This window comes from Camelus bactrianus, chromosome 10, assembly GCF_048773025.1.
Source record: "Camelus bactrianus isolate YW-2024 breed Bactrian camel chromosome 10, ASM4877302v1, whole genome shotgun sequence".
Lineage (NCBI taxonomy): Eukaryota > Metazoa > Chordata > Mammalia > Artiodactyla > Camelidae > Camelus > Camelus bactrianus.
In genome coordinates this window covers 49900072-49916749 of record NC_133548.1, presented here as the reverse complement: position 1 = coordinate 49916749, position 16678 = coordinate 49900072, and the positions used below count along the sequence as shown (strand labels likewise).

Sequence of the window (16678 nt, the reverse complement as noted above, 5' to 3'; positions counted from 1 at the left end):
GTCAAAATAAGAAAGCACTACACACCCAATAATATAGCTAAAATTTAAAAGACTGATCTCTCAAACAAAACGGACAAATCACTGAACAATATAAGTTACCAAAGCTCACTCAAGAAGTTACTGAAGCAGGTAACTTCAATAACACTTCAACTACTAAAGAACTGAATTCCTAGCTCAAAGCCCACAAAGAAAACAACAGGCCCAGATGGCTTCTCTGGCAAATTCTACCAAACATTAAAGAAATAATTCCAATTCTACACTTCTTCTTCCAGAAAACAGAATACAACTTTCCAGTTCATTAGCTGTGACTAACATTACCCAACAACAAAATCAGAAAAAGAGATGACAAGACAACAAAACTAGGGACCAATATTCCACATGAATGTACATGCAAAAATCCTTCACAAAATTCTAGCAAATTGAACATAGAAATAAACATAAAAAGAATATTCATCATGAACAAGAGGGGCCTTCCCTAGGAATGCTAAGTCGGATTAACATTCAAAAATCAATCACTGTATTTCACCATCATAATACAAGAGAAAAAAACATAAAATTATCTCAACAGATACAGGAAAGGCAACTTGACAAAATCCAAAACATATAAACAAAAATTCAAAATGACAAAAGCAGAAATTTCCTAAAAAACATAATTAAATACCAAAAAAATTATGTTGGACATTGCTGTAATGTGAGAGGATGCCACGTTTTTGAAAGTCATCAAGTATGTACCCAATTTCTTCTAACAGTTAATTACATTTGCTCTTAGAAGGTAATCTGATTTCTTTCCCCATCAAGTATTCCTTCTGACTGCATTTATACTTAGGCTAAAATTAAAATTAATTTTTATACATTGAAAATGCTTGGGTTGGAGTATGATGACCTTGGGTCAATTTGGAAAGGGAATGAAGAAAAAAGATAATAGCAAAGGCTTTTGATTTGCTACAGGTAAAACCTAAATCAGATAAAATTAACAAGTACATGGCATACATGGCATTATTCCCTGAAAGGAGACCAAGAAACCAAAATTTCTGCCTCCATTTGTCAAATGATTATGGGACAGCTGCTTACTTTATGCAGTCTCATTCTCCTGTTCTTTAAAAAGAGAAGATTATGCTAGATTCATTCTTAAATTCAACAAATATTTATTGAGCACCTACTATGTGTCAAACACTTTCCTAGACACTAGGGAATAACAGAAGTGAGGGGGAAAACATAAGACAAAAATCCCTCTCTTCACAGAGTTTAGACAGACAGACAAATAAAATACATATGTAAAGTATATAGCTTGTTAAAGGGTAATAAATACTATGGAGAAAACAAAGCAAGAAAGGGAACAGAATGTACCGAGGGGGGTAGTTTTAAGTGGGGTTACGAGGGACCTAGATTTCTAGGTTCACTTTCAGTTCAAAAATCCAGTGATTTTCTTATATGTTGAGCAGGCAGCATAAAAACACACAGTGAACCTCTGAACCTGACCTCTTTAAACTCATACATTCTATCACCTTGCTCTGCGTGTCACCACTTATATTTTAGAAAAATAGGATTAAACATACATTTTTCTATACTGAGACAAAGCATATGCTGTCATTTAATGAAATAAGTAATTTCCCAGTCTTGCCTTGAGAGAGGAAAATAAGAAAAATAAAACCTAGCAGTTTCTCCCCAGACAAAGGCTCCAAAAATGTGGCATTTTTGTACACTACAGAAAGGATTAAAATTAGCTATTTTTTCTCCTCCTCCAATATATCTGCGGTCTGGAATTTGTTCCTTTATTGGGCCTAAGTTACAATAAGAGGTGGTTTAACAGTTTCTCCGAAGTGGAATATTTTCCATAGGCAAGAAAAGTTATATGAATAGTAAGTATTACCACTACAGTTACTGCAGCTACCATATTTTGTATGCCTGCTACATGCCAGGTACAGCACTAGCCGTTTTATATATTAGGTTGCACTATATGATACTGCCATTTAAACGTCAAAATCAGCAATTTTATGTAGATTAAATACTTTATCATCCATTAATTTCAAATTCCATGAGAGAGAAGTCTGTGTATGTTAATTGCAGTGTTGCTTTTTCATAGTTCATCTATTGAATTATTATCTAGGGCAAATCTTAAAGGTAATGGAACTTTTGTTTGGGGATATAAAGACCTTTTGCCAGGTTGATAGTGCTGCGAATAACAACTGGAAAATACTATGACAATGAGTTCGTACAAACAATTACTTAAAATTTTTTTATTTAGGACTTAATTTGAGGAGTTGAAATGATCATTATCCATAGTTCAGATTTCATCAAAAGCTATCAATAGCTACATGGCTTTAAAAGCTCAGTTTATTAGTTATACCCACTACTTTGCTTAAAAAGACAGAATCTTCATTCCAAAATTAATATTTTTTTCTCCACTAGAAAGATTATAAAGCAACCCAAAATTATACTAATAACTTAAATCTGTTCATTTGGATTGGAATTTCTATTTCTTTGGAAATACCTCATTAAAAGAATCTTTTCCAAAAGAGAACACTGTCCATAAACCATCCTATTAAGTTCAATCCAAATAACTTTAAATTCATCTTTTAAAAGCAGATTAGTCCCTAAAGTTTATTATTTTTTCCTTCTGGCAGCTATTTTTCATTCACTATACAATTTTTGTCTAGAGTTCACATTTATGAGATATTAATAAAATAGCTTTTGATTATCTTCTAAGTTATTGTATGTAATCTGAAGTTTTAACTAGCATAAAAAGGCAGGCACTTTGTATGTTACATAATTAGCAGATGGGAAGATTTATTTCTAATATTTAAATGCTAAAAGAAGTCTCAGTGAAAAAAAAAAAAAAAGTCTCAGTGAAACATTAAGAGAAAAAGAAAAGAAAGAAAAAACTACCTAAAGTTTTTTGGGGGAAATGAGGGAAATTAATACAAGAAGAACATGATGATCACATTTAGAAATCAAGGAGTTTAAACAGGTTAATATATAAAAACCTACCAGCTCATTGCTTGTAGATGTGAGTCTTAGTTTTTCTTCAATTTCCTTTCCAATTTTCTGAACAGTTACCTGAGTCTGTTTAATTGCACACTGGGCTCTATGAAGCCTAGAAATAAAAGTTGTAGAAAAATTTAAGTGAATTAACTGTAAACTCTCAACACAGAGCCACAGACACAAATGGAACAAAATGAGGACAAAGTTTCCAGGATAAACAGAATTAATAATGAACTCAAACTGATCATTTCACAAGTCTATAGCATATTTACAACAGGGAAATGACAAGAGTTACAATATGTTCTAAAAACACCCTTTCTATATCCACCTGACTGCCTCTGATGTATTGAGAGCTAAGATGCAGGATTCACAGGAATCTGAGAGACTTTAGAAAATAATCTGACTAAATCCTATCATTTGAAAAATGTGGAAACTGAGGCCCAGAGAAATTAAGAGCATTACTAAACTCACCAGAAGAACATCACTGCTATAAAGGCTGACTATTACTTATGGGTATTCATAAAGAAAAAAGAAATTTAACAGTAATCCCAAATTAAGAGGATTGAATTAAAGCAGCAGCCTCTTTGAAACAAGGAACATTGGAAAAATTAAGAGTTATTTTCCTTTTTTGCTTTAATCATGGGTTTGTGTTTTTCTTGGTCTCTTTGTCTCTAAATATCACTTATATATTTTGTATACATGTACATACTAAAAATGGTCAAATTGTCTTAATTTGCAGATGGCATTATTTTCATTTTTCATGTAGAAAATCATTGAGAATCTATAAAACAACTATTAGAACTAATAATATCACAGGATACAAGGTCAACATTCAGTTATATCTCTACATACAGCTCAGTAATTTTACAATTCCAATCCCAACAGACTTTGTGTGTGTGTGTGTGTGTGTATGTGTTTTTCTTATTGTAAATTAAGAAGCTGATATATATTATAAATTATATAGAAAAACAATGAATTTAGAGATAAACCAATCTTGAAATCTGCCAGACTTCTTTTTTTAAAAAGCTACCTAATCAAAACAATATGGTCCTGGCATAAGGATAAAAAAAAAGATCAATAGAACAGAGTAAAGAGTACAGAAATAAACCTACACATACATGGCCAATTGATTTTGGACAAAGGAACCTAGGTAGATTAATGGAGAAAGGAAAGATTTTTAAGTAAATGGTGCTGGAACATTGGATAAATATAGTCAGGAAAAAATGAATCTCATTTCCTACCTCACAACACAAACAAAAAAATTAATTCAAGGAAACCATAGTAAACATAAAAGCTAGTACCATAAAGTTTGTAGAAGAAAACATAGGAGAATCTCTCGCTACTTTGAAGCAGGCAAAGCTTTCTCAGCGAAGACATGAAAAGCACTAACCATAAAATTAAAAATGGATAAATTGGGCTTTACCAAAATAAAAAATGTCTGTCCATCTAAAGATGCCATTAAGAAAATATAAAAGTAGACCATGGACTGGGAGAAAATACTTGCAAAACAGCAGCCTGACAAAGTACTCTCTGGAGTATATAAAGAACTCTTACAAATCAGTAACAGAGACAACCCAATTAAAAGTGAGCAAAAAAGAGTGAAATATTCCACAAAAGAAGATATAAGGAAAGCCAATAAGCAAAGGAAAAGGTGTTCAAAATCTTAGTTGCCATGGAAATGCATATTAAAATTGTAATGAGATACCATTTCACACCTTAGAATAACTAAAATTAAAATGACAACACCTAATGTTATCAAGGATGTGGAGCAACTGATACTTGCATGCATTGCTGGCAAAAGTGTAAAATAGTATCACCACTTTGGAAAAATGTTTCTTATAAACTTAAACATTCAGTTAACCCATGACCCCGTATTTCTACTCCGTAACATTTACTCAAGAAATATAAAAACAAAGGGATAGACTGGGATTTCAAAATTGTAGAACAGATAAATAAGATTATACTGTATAGCACAGGGAAATATATACAAGATCTTATGGTATCTCACAGAGAAAAAAATGTGACAATGAATATATATATGTTCATGTATAACTGAAAAATTGTGCTCTACTCTGGAATTTGACACAACATTGTAAAATGATCATAAATCAATAAAAAATGTTAAAAAAAAAAGAAATATAAAAACATGCCCACAAGAAGATTGATGGCAAACAACTCAAATATCCATCAAACAGGAGAATTAATAAACAAATCGTGGTACACTCACAATGAAATTCTTCTCAACAATAAAACAGAACACAACACTAATCTACACAACAAGATGAATGAATCTCAAAAACATTACGTTGAGTGAAAAAAGCCAGAAACAAAATAGTACATACCATATGATTCCATTTAAACAAAGTTCAAGAACAGGTAAAAGCTATCTATGGTGACAGAAATCAAGAGTCGCTAGTTGCCTACATGAGGCAGGACAGATCGTTAGAGAGCAAAGGGGAACAAAGGAACTACCTGAGGTGATGGAAATATTCTATATCTTGACTGGGGTGAGGGGTACATGAGTATACACAGAAATTAAACTTAAGATCTAAGCATTTCATTGTATGTAAGTTTTACTTCAGTTTTTAAAAACTAGTCAACAATCCTAACCTGAAAGTTATCCTATAAATGAGGGATGGCAATTGTATTAGGGATCAATACTTCTGCCAGCATTATTACTGTGATACTATGCACTAAAAATATTCATGCCATATTCTGCACTTTCAAAAACTGCTAGATAGTTACTAATGATTTCTTAGGTCATCTAAAAGGGAACAACTCTTGCTCATGAGATCAGTTCTTCAGCAATTTCCTCAGGGCTCCGAAGGAACCCAACAGAGGAGATTACACACCATCCTACTGCCTCATGCTCTGGGAGTGTTATGTGTACACACTCTCTTGATAGTAATACTCTCCTACAAAAGTGACTCTAAAGAAATTTAAAAGCAAGGAAAGGCCCTTTGTGATGTAATCCCAGCATAGACCTCCAGCCTCATTTCCTGGTATTCTTACCTTGCAGGCTCAACTGCAGCAACAGTGAACTAGTGACAACTCTCCAAACACATCATGCTATTTCTGCTTCTGTCCCTTTGAGTGAGCTCTCTCTGCCTACAAGTTTCCCTGCCACCGAACAGATAAGTACCCTCCTAAACTCACAAAGAGGCAGCTCAAGCATAACCTCTTCTTCAAAGGCATTCCCTGACTATTCCAGACAGGTAGAGGCACCTCTTTCTATGGAAATCCGTAACACAGGTGTATAACAATACTAACAAAGATTATAGAATCATATTTTACAGCAACAGTTTATTTCCCTGTCTATTTCTTTACTAGATCTTTCTGAGGGGGAAAAAACCCCTCATTCTTTCATATATTTCCAGTGCTTAGCACAAAATGTGGCACAAAGGCACTCAAAACATGTTGCTGACTGAATGCTAACTAATGCCAGCATATAACAGTGTAGTCCCAAGATTTTGACTATTTTTGTTGATATCAGTGAAAGACTGAAAGATTAATGTGATAGTTTTCTGTATCTATAACTTCAAAATATATTCAAAACAAAAGTCACATAAATTAAAGACCATTCATTCCGGTAAGAAACAAGCAAGTTTTACTAAAAATGTTATCAGAATTCTAATATGATAGGCATTACCAACCCAGAGCAGAAATCAACAAAATAGCCTGTTACTTTAAATGGAGAGAAAATGCTGCCTAAAACTCACTGGTACTATGCAAACAACCTTGTCAAATGGTAAAGACTTTAAAAATAAAAATGATTCATGACCATAATTAATGTATGACTTCAACTATTTGGCTCTCACTGCCCCAGACGCTTTCTGATCTTACCTTAGGGGCTTAAAACACACAGACAGAGTCACATTTCCTCCAATCTTCAGTGTTATCCAAATAGACTCTCAGAGCCCCTGCTACATCAAGCTAATAACGCCCCCCTTTCAAACTCAACAGGAGAATAAAAGTTAGAAGTATTTAGGCTTTTAAACATAACATGGGACATCCTCATTCCCCTGGGGGTGGAGAGGTGAAGGAGTGACAAGAAAAGAAACAACTGCTTTACCTCCAAATCAGCTAGCCAGTTTCAGAGGAATGTTTCCTGATTTTACAAACTATGAAATGGTACTATAAAGAAATATATATCATCCAGTCATCTGGGTGATTAGTCAGTACCAACACTAACACTCTCAAGCTGATATAAAACTCATCATCACTGGTGTGAGGAGGAGGGGGATCAAGTAGCTACTTGATAGGTATTCTGGTTATAGCAATAGATGCATCCCACTACTCAGTATGTTTTGAGATAACAGCAAAATTGAAACTGGGCTAAAAAAAATTTTACAGCTAGATATTGCTGTGAATGTAGAGGTACACTAACTAAAAGGTATTCTGTCAAATAAATACTGAGACCATATCAACCAGAGAGTAACAATAATCTCACTAAAGGAGAAGTTAGGGAAAATTTTTGTCTGCTTAATGTTGACCATATCACATGTGAAATGCTGTATTCAATTTTAAGATGAAGAATAACAAATTAGAGCACTTACAAAGGCAGTGAAGCAAAGCTCCCTATGGCTTGCAGGGATTACAAGGAAGAAGAAAATACAGGAAAAAAACAGGAGTCTTTATCATTAATGATTTTGTATTCCATATGAAAAAGCTTAGATTTTTATTTTGAAAGTATTAGGAAACCATTAAAAAGTTTTAAGCCAAGAAAGATTTAATGACATTTGCACTTCAGAAAGATCTTTCTTCCTGTAACAATGTGACTGAGACACAGAGAAACAAGACAAGAAGGCTAGTGTGAGGTTACTGTAACAGTCCTAGCAAAAGTTTAGGCATTGTCCTAAATTAAAATGGGAACAGGAAGGACAGTGTAGATGTGAAAAGTGAAAGAGACGGAGAGATAAAGAATGATACCTAAAAACAAATTACCAGCATCAAGAATGCAAAAGAAGACATCACTACAGATCCTATAGATGTTTAATGGAAATTAGGGGAAATTATGAACAATATGCCAATAAATTTAAAAACTTAGATGAAATAGTTAAGTTGTTTTAAAGCCACAAATTTCCAAAGCAAACAAAAGACAAACAGAAACTCTGAATAGCCATTATCAGTTAAAGAAGCTAAATTTATAATCAAAAAAACCTCACATAGAAAATTCTAGGTTCAGATGGCTTCACTGGTGAAATACTAGTCTTAACAAAAATCTTCCAAATAAGAGGGAATATTTTTCAATTTGTTTTATGAGGTCAGCATAACCTTGATACCAAAACATAACAAGAATATGACAAGAACAAAAATTACAGATAAATATCATACATGAATGTAAATACCAAAAAATCATTAATAAAATGTTAGCAAATCAAATCTAACAATGTATGAAAAAGTTAATACATCATGATCAAATGGATTTATCTGAGGAATACAAATTTAACATTTGAAACTAAACTGTGACAGAATGAAAGAGAAAAATCATACCGTTATCTCAAAAGATGCCCTAAAATAGTATTTGATAAAATTCATTACCTGTTAATGATTTAAAACAAAAAACCCTCAACAAACTAGGGAAAAAGGAGAGTTTCCTCAATTTAATAAAGGGTTTACACAAAAAATCTGCAGCTAATACTATACTTAAGATCAGGAACAAGATATCCACTTTCACTACTCTATACTATATCCGGTTTTTCACTACACTGTACTCAAGATCCAAACTATGGTAATAAGGGAATAAAAAGAAAAAGTCATAAATATAGGAAAAGAAGAAACAAAAATGTCTGTCTATTCACAGATGCTATATGATTGTGTACACAGAAAAAAATTTAAATCTATAATCAAACTAATAGTAAATTTAGCAAGATTGCATCAGTTGGGGTGGGGGCAGGGTATAGTTCAGTGATAGTGTGTGTGCTTAGCATGCACGAGGTCCAATTGGTATTTTTACATAACATCAACAAATAACTTAAAGATATGAAAGACCTGTACTCTGAAAATTATAATTGTAATTATAACTGCTGAAATTTCAAAACAACTAAACAAAGCAGAGTCATGTATCACTTCATGGCTTGTAAGACTCAGTATTGTTAAGAAGTTAAGTCTCTCATAAGTTTATCTAAAGGCAATATAATCCCAATCAAAATCCTAGCAGTCTTTTTTTAAAATTGACAAGCTGACTCTAAAATTGATATGGAAATATAAAAGTCCTAGAATCTCCAAGAAAATGTTGAAGAGCAAAGTTGGAGAGCTTACACTACTAGATTTTGTGATTAATCATAAAGCTTCAATTTGTAAAGCAGTAATAGTTACATAAGGCTAAACAAATAGATTGATGAAACGGAAGTCAGATTACAGAAATAGACCTATTCATATATACTCAATTTACCTTTTGATTAGGGAAAGAAAAGCTTTGTCAACAAATGACACTAAAAACAACTGGCTACCAACATGGGAAAAAATGAACCTCAATCTCTACTTACACATCATACACAAAAATGAACTTGAAATGATCAACGTCTAAACATAAAAGTTAAGACTAAAAAGCTTCTAGAATACTATGTAGGAAAGTACATTCATGACCTTGGATTAGGCAAAGATTTTCTAAACTGGATATAAAGGCACTATCCATAAAATAAACACCTTATATAGTGTACTTTATCAATTTAAACATCAAGACATTATTGAGAAAATGAAAAATCAAGTCACAGAGAAAAAAAATTTGTGTTACATGTACATATATCTGACAAACGACTTGTATCCCTAATATACAAAGAATTCCTACAAATTAACAATAAAAAACCAAACAATCCAATAAATGAAAATAGTCAAAATATTTGAACAAACACTTCACAAAAGAAGATATAAAAATGGCCAATATAGTAGACAAAATGCTCAATTTCATTAGTCATCAAAAAATTAAAAATTAAAATCAAAATGATAAACCAGTATAAACCTACTACAATGGCTAGAATTTACAAAACTGACAACACCAAATGATATCAAGGAATAGAGCAACTAGTGCTTTCAAACATTACTGGTGGGATTATAAAATTGTATAACTACTTTGGAAAATGTTTGGTAATTTCTAACAAATTAAATATACACCAATCATATGAGCAGTAGCTCCACTCTTAGGTGTAAGAGAAATGAAAGCACGTGACCATAAAGGACTTTTTCTCTTCCAGTTTTATTGAGATGTAATTGACATATAGCATTGTTTAGTGAACATCCATTATCTCATATAGATACAAAATAAGAAAAGAAAAAATATTTTTTCCTTGTGATGAGAACTGTTAGGATTTTGCTCTCTTAACAACTTTCATATATAACATACAGCAGTGTTAACTGCATTAATCATGTTGTACATTATATCCCTAGTATTTATTTATCTCATAACTGAAAGTTGGTACCTTTCGACCACCTTTATCCAATTCCCCCTCCCCCAACCCCTACAAAAGACTTTTGGAAAGATGTTCCTAGTGGCTTTATTTATAACAGCCAAAAAGTGAAAACAACTCAAGTGTCCATCAATAAGACAATGCATTAGCAAATTATGGTGTATTCATAGAAAAATCACTCAGAAACAAAAAGGAACAAAGTACTGACCTATATATACAACATGGATAAATTTCAAAGGTATGCTGAACAAAAGAAGTCTGAAACCAAAAGAGTACATCGTATGGTTCCATTTATAAGGAGATTAAAAACAGGAAAAGCTAATAAATAGGAGGCCGTAAGAAAAGTGTTTGATTCAGCCAGGGGTGGAAGTGAGAGTGTAAGAATGACTAGCAAAGGGGTATGAGGGAGCTTTTCAGATAGTGAAAAATATATCTTCATTGAATGATGACAATGTGGGTGTATATTTGTTAAAGCTCATCTGTCTAAACACTTAAGTTCTCTTAATTTTATTTCAAATAAATTATATTGCAAAAGAAAAAGAAAGGAAATGATAGCTGGCATATGGCTTGAGGAACCAGGAAAATGGTGATGTCACTTAATGAAATGGTGAAAAGGGGATGAGCAGTTTGACAAGAAAGTCCTACTTTCAGTTTGAGGCGCCTGTGCAACATCCAAGAGGAGGTGCTGAGTATGAACTGAATACAAGGATCTGGAGCTTAGGAGACAGATCTTGACTGGAGACAAAAATATGGCAATCATTAGCACACAGATGGTTATTAACGCTACAAAAGTAATGAGATCATTCTGGAAGACTGTGAGAATGAGAGAGAATGGGGCCTAGAACAGAATCCAAAGGAACATCAATATTTAAGAGATTAGAAAGAAAAGAAATTAAAAAACTAACAAATTCTGACCCAGAATACCCAGACAAGAAGGACAGCTGGGAGAGCTGGTGTTACAGCAGTCAGAGGAACAGAATGTCTCAAGGAAGTAATAATCACTGTCATAAAATCACGGAAGGCCTAGACATATCTACAGATTAAAGCCATTTCAAATCTGTTCACCTCTCTCTCTGTCTGCTGCCACCATCGTCTTCCACTAACCAGTAGACTCGTAACTGGTTTCTAAGCTTCAACTCTTGCTCTTCTCAATTCGTCTCTACTTACCTGCCCTGCTTCCAGAATGCCTGCCTTATAGAGCTACAGCCACAGTCTGATATCACCTACATCACTACGCATGTTACAACATGTCAACAATCTTTCTAGTGAAAGAAGGGAAACCGAATACAAAGACTAAAGACTTCGTCCCAACCAGCAACACAGTCCAGTACCCCAAGTTGCTCTTCTCATAGGCTAACAGAGATAGTAAACAAATTCTCTTTACACTGCAATTACAGAGGCTCTCATACGTGTCTACGATTAAACCTCCTTACAGACAGCTAGAAACATCACAAATAATTTAAAAGATTAGTGCCGTCTAATACAGCTAGACCTAACCACTTCACCTTTCTTCATCCCTAATAGACATGGAATGTTTTTGATACCATAGTCTCTAAATAATAGTGTTACTAGCTAGTGCTTGATTGTCTATACAGTCCCTTTCATTATGTAATACATCTAAAGGTAGTTAACACATATGTACTTCAGGTCATGTTTACAACACTGTCCATCAATGATAAAAGGATTTTTCTGGTGGCTGAAAAGGCTATGACATACTATTTTTTCTACACTACATACAATTTTCAATATATATTTTTAGAATTCTTGTCAAATAAATCTAGACACCAGAATAGTCATGAATCACCACAGCACTCCAAACTTCTGACCTAAAGAAACTACAAAATAATACATGGGTATCGTCTTAAGTCACTAAATTTATGGTAATTTTTTATCCATCAGTAGGAAACTAATATTCTTTTCCAATCCCAATCTTGACTACCCTGCTTTTAAGGCCAGCCCAAGTATCATCTCTTCATTATTTCATTTACAGAGCACATTATCACATTAGTCAAGGTACACCTGCACTTAACGTAATCCCTTATCTGGTAATACTCAACACATTTTACTTTATTCATTCATCCCATCTTCACACTGGGCACTTTCCATGTTGCTAATACTGAGTTTGGTGTTGAGAGAAAAGTCACTGGGGACAGTCTACCTCTCCAGAAACATACCATTTATTTACATATTCATGCAACAAACATGTGTTAAGTGTCTAACTGTGAGTCCATGCCCTGTGTTAGGTAATGGAAATACAGAGATCAAAGATACACATTTTATATTCATAATGCTCAACCTCTGTGGAGAAATGGGTATGTAAACAATTAATGGTGTGATACTATGTTAGAGACGCATATAGGATAATGGCTGAGCATAAAGGAGGGGCATCTATTTTAGGTGTAGTGTCGAGTGGAAGTAAAAGTCTTCTAGGAAGAAGTAAAAACTAAACTGATCTTAAAAGTCAGAATACAATTAGCTGGGTGAAAAACGAGAAAGATATTCCAAACAAAAGGAAAAGCAAATACAAAACACAGAAAAAAGCTGGCATAACATTTTCAAGAACTGCAAGTACCTTGGCAAGGCTGGCATACAGGGTCGTATGGGAGAGGATGGCACATGGGAGAGGATGGCAGGTGATGAGGGTGTAAAGGTAGGCTGAGGTCAGATTATGAATACCTGGTATATCGGCTAAGGAGTTTTATCCCCAAGGCAATGGAATAAAGTTTAAAACGAGAGACCTGACTGAATATACGTTTTAAATTTAAGATTGTTTGGGCTGCAGTGTAAAACGATCAGGGTACTTCCCAGCACAAAATGACTCAGAAATTCCTTTTTAAAAGATGAAGAAATAGATAATATTTGATAAAGCCACCCCCTTATCCGAGTGTGGTCCTCCTCAATACCCCTGGGAGCATGGCTCTATCTAAAGCTCATATCATGCTGTAATCATCTGTTTACCGCCTTTCTCCAGCACTGGATCCCATACTCCTTGAAAACCAAGACCTGTATCCTATATCCTATTAGTGTTTGTGCTCCTGAGCTTACCCACAGTACCCAGGACAGGCCTCCAATACATACAGCTTCCCTCCCATCCCTCAGGAGTAGGAAGGGACCCATCTCACTCTCCTAAACCCTCAAAGCACAGTAGACAATAAACAACAGATGCCTATTTTAAGATTTCTTCTGATTCTGTTTTCCTTAGATTCTATGAAATGTATTTGTTGACAGACAAATTTACTCATATTTTCTTATAAATGTCTCAAGTATAGAAAATTTCTGGAAAACTGCCTCGAGAAGATTTTTTAAAGTTTGCAAATCACATAATATTAGAGTACAAATTTTTGATTATCAAAATTCCTCTTACAGAGTGATTTTTATAAAGTAACAGCAATTTAGATACGTCTGCCTGAAACAAAGCAGAGAAGATCTATCACGTCTCATTCTAGATACTACATGTCTATCAACAGCGCCTGATTTTTGTTCTGGTAGTCACATTCTACTGATTATTAACAATGACTGGACTATTGACTAAAAGTTCTACACCTTTTTTTACTCAAGCTGTGTCCATATGTCAAGCCTTCCTCTTCCTATACAGTTGGTTTGAGAACTCAGGTATAAGGCTCTATCTATCCTTAACCCAATTAAATTTCATCTTGAAATTTAAGATGGGCTGAATATATATTCTACCTTTCCAGCCCCTGGAGATTATCTTATATACTGATGCTGTTATACAAAGTAAACACCATTTCTATAAGCTCCACATTATCACTGCATTAGCTTTCTAAGTTTCTAAGTTTTTAAGCTTTGTGTAAGTTTCTATACCTTTGTTCAAAGGCTTAGATTGTAATATCCTAAAGGGAAGAACTATGTCTCCCCTGTTCGCCAATATTTCGCCAGCATACAGCAGTTTCCAACACGTAGTACTCAATAAACATACGGCAAGTAAGTAACTGAACAAATGAACATGTTGAACAAGACTAGATAAAAAACAGAGCCCTATGCCATGCCATTAGAAATTTTCCTCTAGGTGGACAAATCATTGAACAGTTACAAATCTTCCTATCTTTCCTATCATCTAGCTTATGCTTCTTCATCTTGCTCCCAAAGCTTTCAATACACAGCTTGCCAAACACTTTATTAGAGTTATTACCTGGAACTACAAATCTACTTACCTTTCAAAACGGACACATCAGTCTGAGATAATTTGTTCCTGGGAAAGGCTCACTAAAAGGGAAAGAATTTAAACTTCAATTTGAAAGGAAGGTTAGGTAGGATTCTGACAACTGTATGCAAGAGAATAGCCATTTAGGGCATCGGGAATAACTTCAAAGTCATTAAAAGAGCAGAGTGCACTGCGTGTTCAAAATAGGAAGGAGGTGGTGTGCTAAATCAAAGGGTGCATGAGAGCAGTGTCCCTGAGTCTGGGAAGGTTGATCAGAACCAAACTGCAGTGGACTCTGAATGTCTGAGAAATTTTTTGCCTCTCCATAGTACCTACAGTGGTGTTGGACACAAAAGAATCACTCAAATGCTTGTGGATGGGTTTACTAAATATGATAGTTTCCCAAAAGACCAGGAGTCTACCCTTAAACCTGCTTCTACATTCCTCTGTCTAGACCATGCACATAATTGAGAAGAATACACAGGCTCATGGTAATGGCATCAAATAAGACAGAACACTATTGCTACTTAAGAAATTAAAATACTTTAATGGAAAATGGTAACATCTTGGGTGGGAAAGTCATATTGAGAAGATGGCAGGTGGTGTGAAAGCATGTGATGATAAATGTGTCAGGTCAAAACAAGATGTGCCCTCAAAAACTAACAAACAACACTGATGAAACAAAAGTTACAGAACAACAATCAACTTCTTGGATTTCCAATTTACATCTCAAATAATTCTCTTCAGACAAGAAGAACCACAGTTGGCATAAGAGCAGGCTAAATCATTCCCAGATTTTTTTCATAATACTATCCATGTGCTAACATGCAAGTTTAATTTAAAATATATTCACTGTACAATAAACATACTTGAGGAAGTACATACAAAAATACTTCAAAATTAGAAACAAGAAATTGGACAAACTATGATATGAGCAAGGTTTTAAAAATTAAAAGGAATACTATACCGAATTTATGCCAATAAACTAAAAAACTCAGGAAAAGTAAATGATTTTCTAGAAAACTATAAAATACCAAGTTGTCTCAACAAGAGATTGAAAACCTAAATAGATCAATAAACACATAGAAATTAGAAAGGTAATCAGAGGGTAATACCTTGGAAGGTAGAGGGACTGTAGGCCCTGATGGTTTTATTGGAGAGAGCTATCACCTAAATCTAAATTACATAAATTATCTTAAATCATGGGAAAATATAGAAAGCATCTCAATTCATTTTAGGCTAGTGTAACCTTTACCAGTTTTGATTTGAACTGGAACAGCACACACAAAAATAAAACTATATGCCCACCTCACTTATTTAAAAAAATTGCAAAATACTAAATATTAGCAAATCTGAGCTAGTACTATATTAATAAATACATCATAAGCAAGCAAAATTTATCCCAGGATTATACAGATGGTTTAACACCGTTAAGTCTATGTAATCACTACATTAATAGAACAAAGGAGAAACACTAAACTTGTTCCTGAGAAAAATCCTTAGTTATACTAGGCATAGAAACCTTATTTGATAACAAGAACCTATCAGAAAACTCTAATTTATACCATAATCAATAGTGAAATGTCAGAATATCAAGGATGCCTTCTGTGGCAAACTGAATTTTCCATATACAACCACAACAATATCTCCATTCTACATGGTCTCCTGCAATATGAACATATATGCATACATGCCTACACACATGTACACATACCCTGTAGAGCTCAGGAGGAGGCTACATGAACATATAGTCAAAAAACTACGAGACTGTAAAGTTTCACCCTCTTCAGATTTTTTTTTTTTGCTTATCAGTGACTAAAAGACTTATGAGACATTTGCAAGTGATACTGGTAATGAACTGGAGGTTCAGTGGAATGAAAAGGGAGGAAAAAAGAGAGTTGTGCTAGTTTCTTTTTTTGGAACAGACTTCAAGAGTTTTAAGTAGCAGTATGTTGGTAGGAACGTCTTCAGAGACACTGCAGTAATTTTGATTTGTGTCCAGTTAAAACTGCAACAAAACTGCCAATTTAGACGGAATTCCGTATTTGCTCATTTTCTTCAGATAGCAGGCCAAATGGAGACATTTGTTAAGCCAATTCTGAAACATTATACTGAAACCCAAAACAAG

At 34.0% G+C, this 16678-nt stretch overlaps 1 protein-coding gene across 1 annotated transcript in view; it reads right to left on the bottom strand.

Annotated features, from left to right (window-relative positions):
- UVRAG (UV radiation resistance associated) overlaps window positions 1-16678 on the bottom strand; it is a 254299-nt gene that overhangs the window by 139919 nt on the left and 97702 nt on the right. Inside the window, exon 7 of the mRNA XM_074372672.1 lies at window positions 2989-3094. Coding sequence (XP_074228773.1) covers window positions 2989-3094 — 106 coding nt within the window. The remainder of the gene's footprint in view (window positions 1-2988; window positions 3095-16678) is intronic.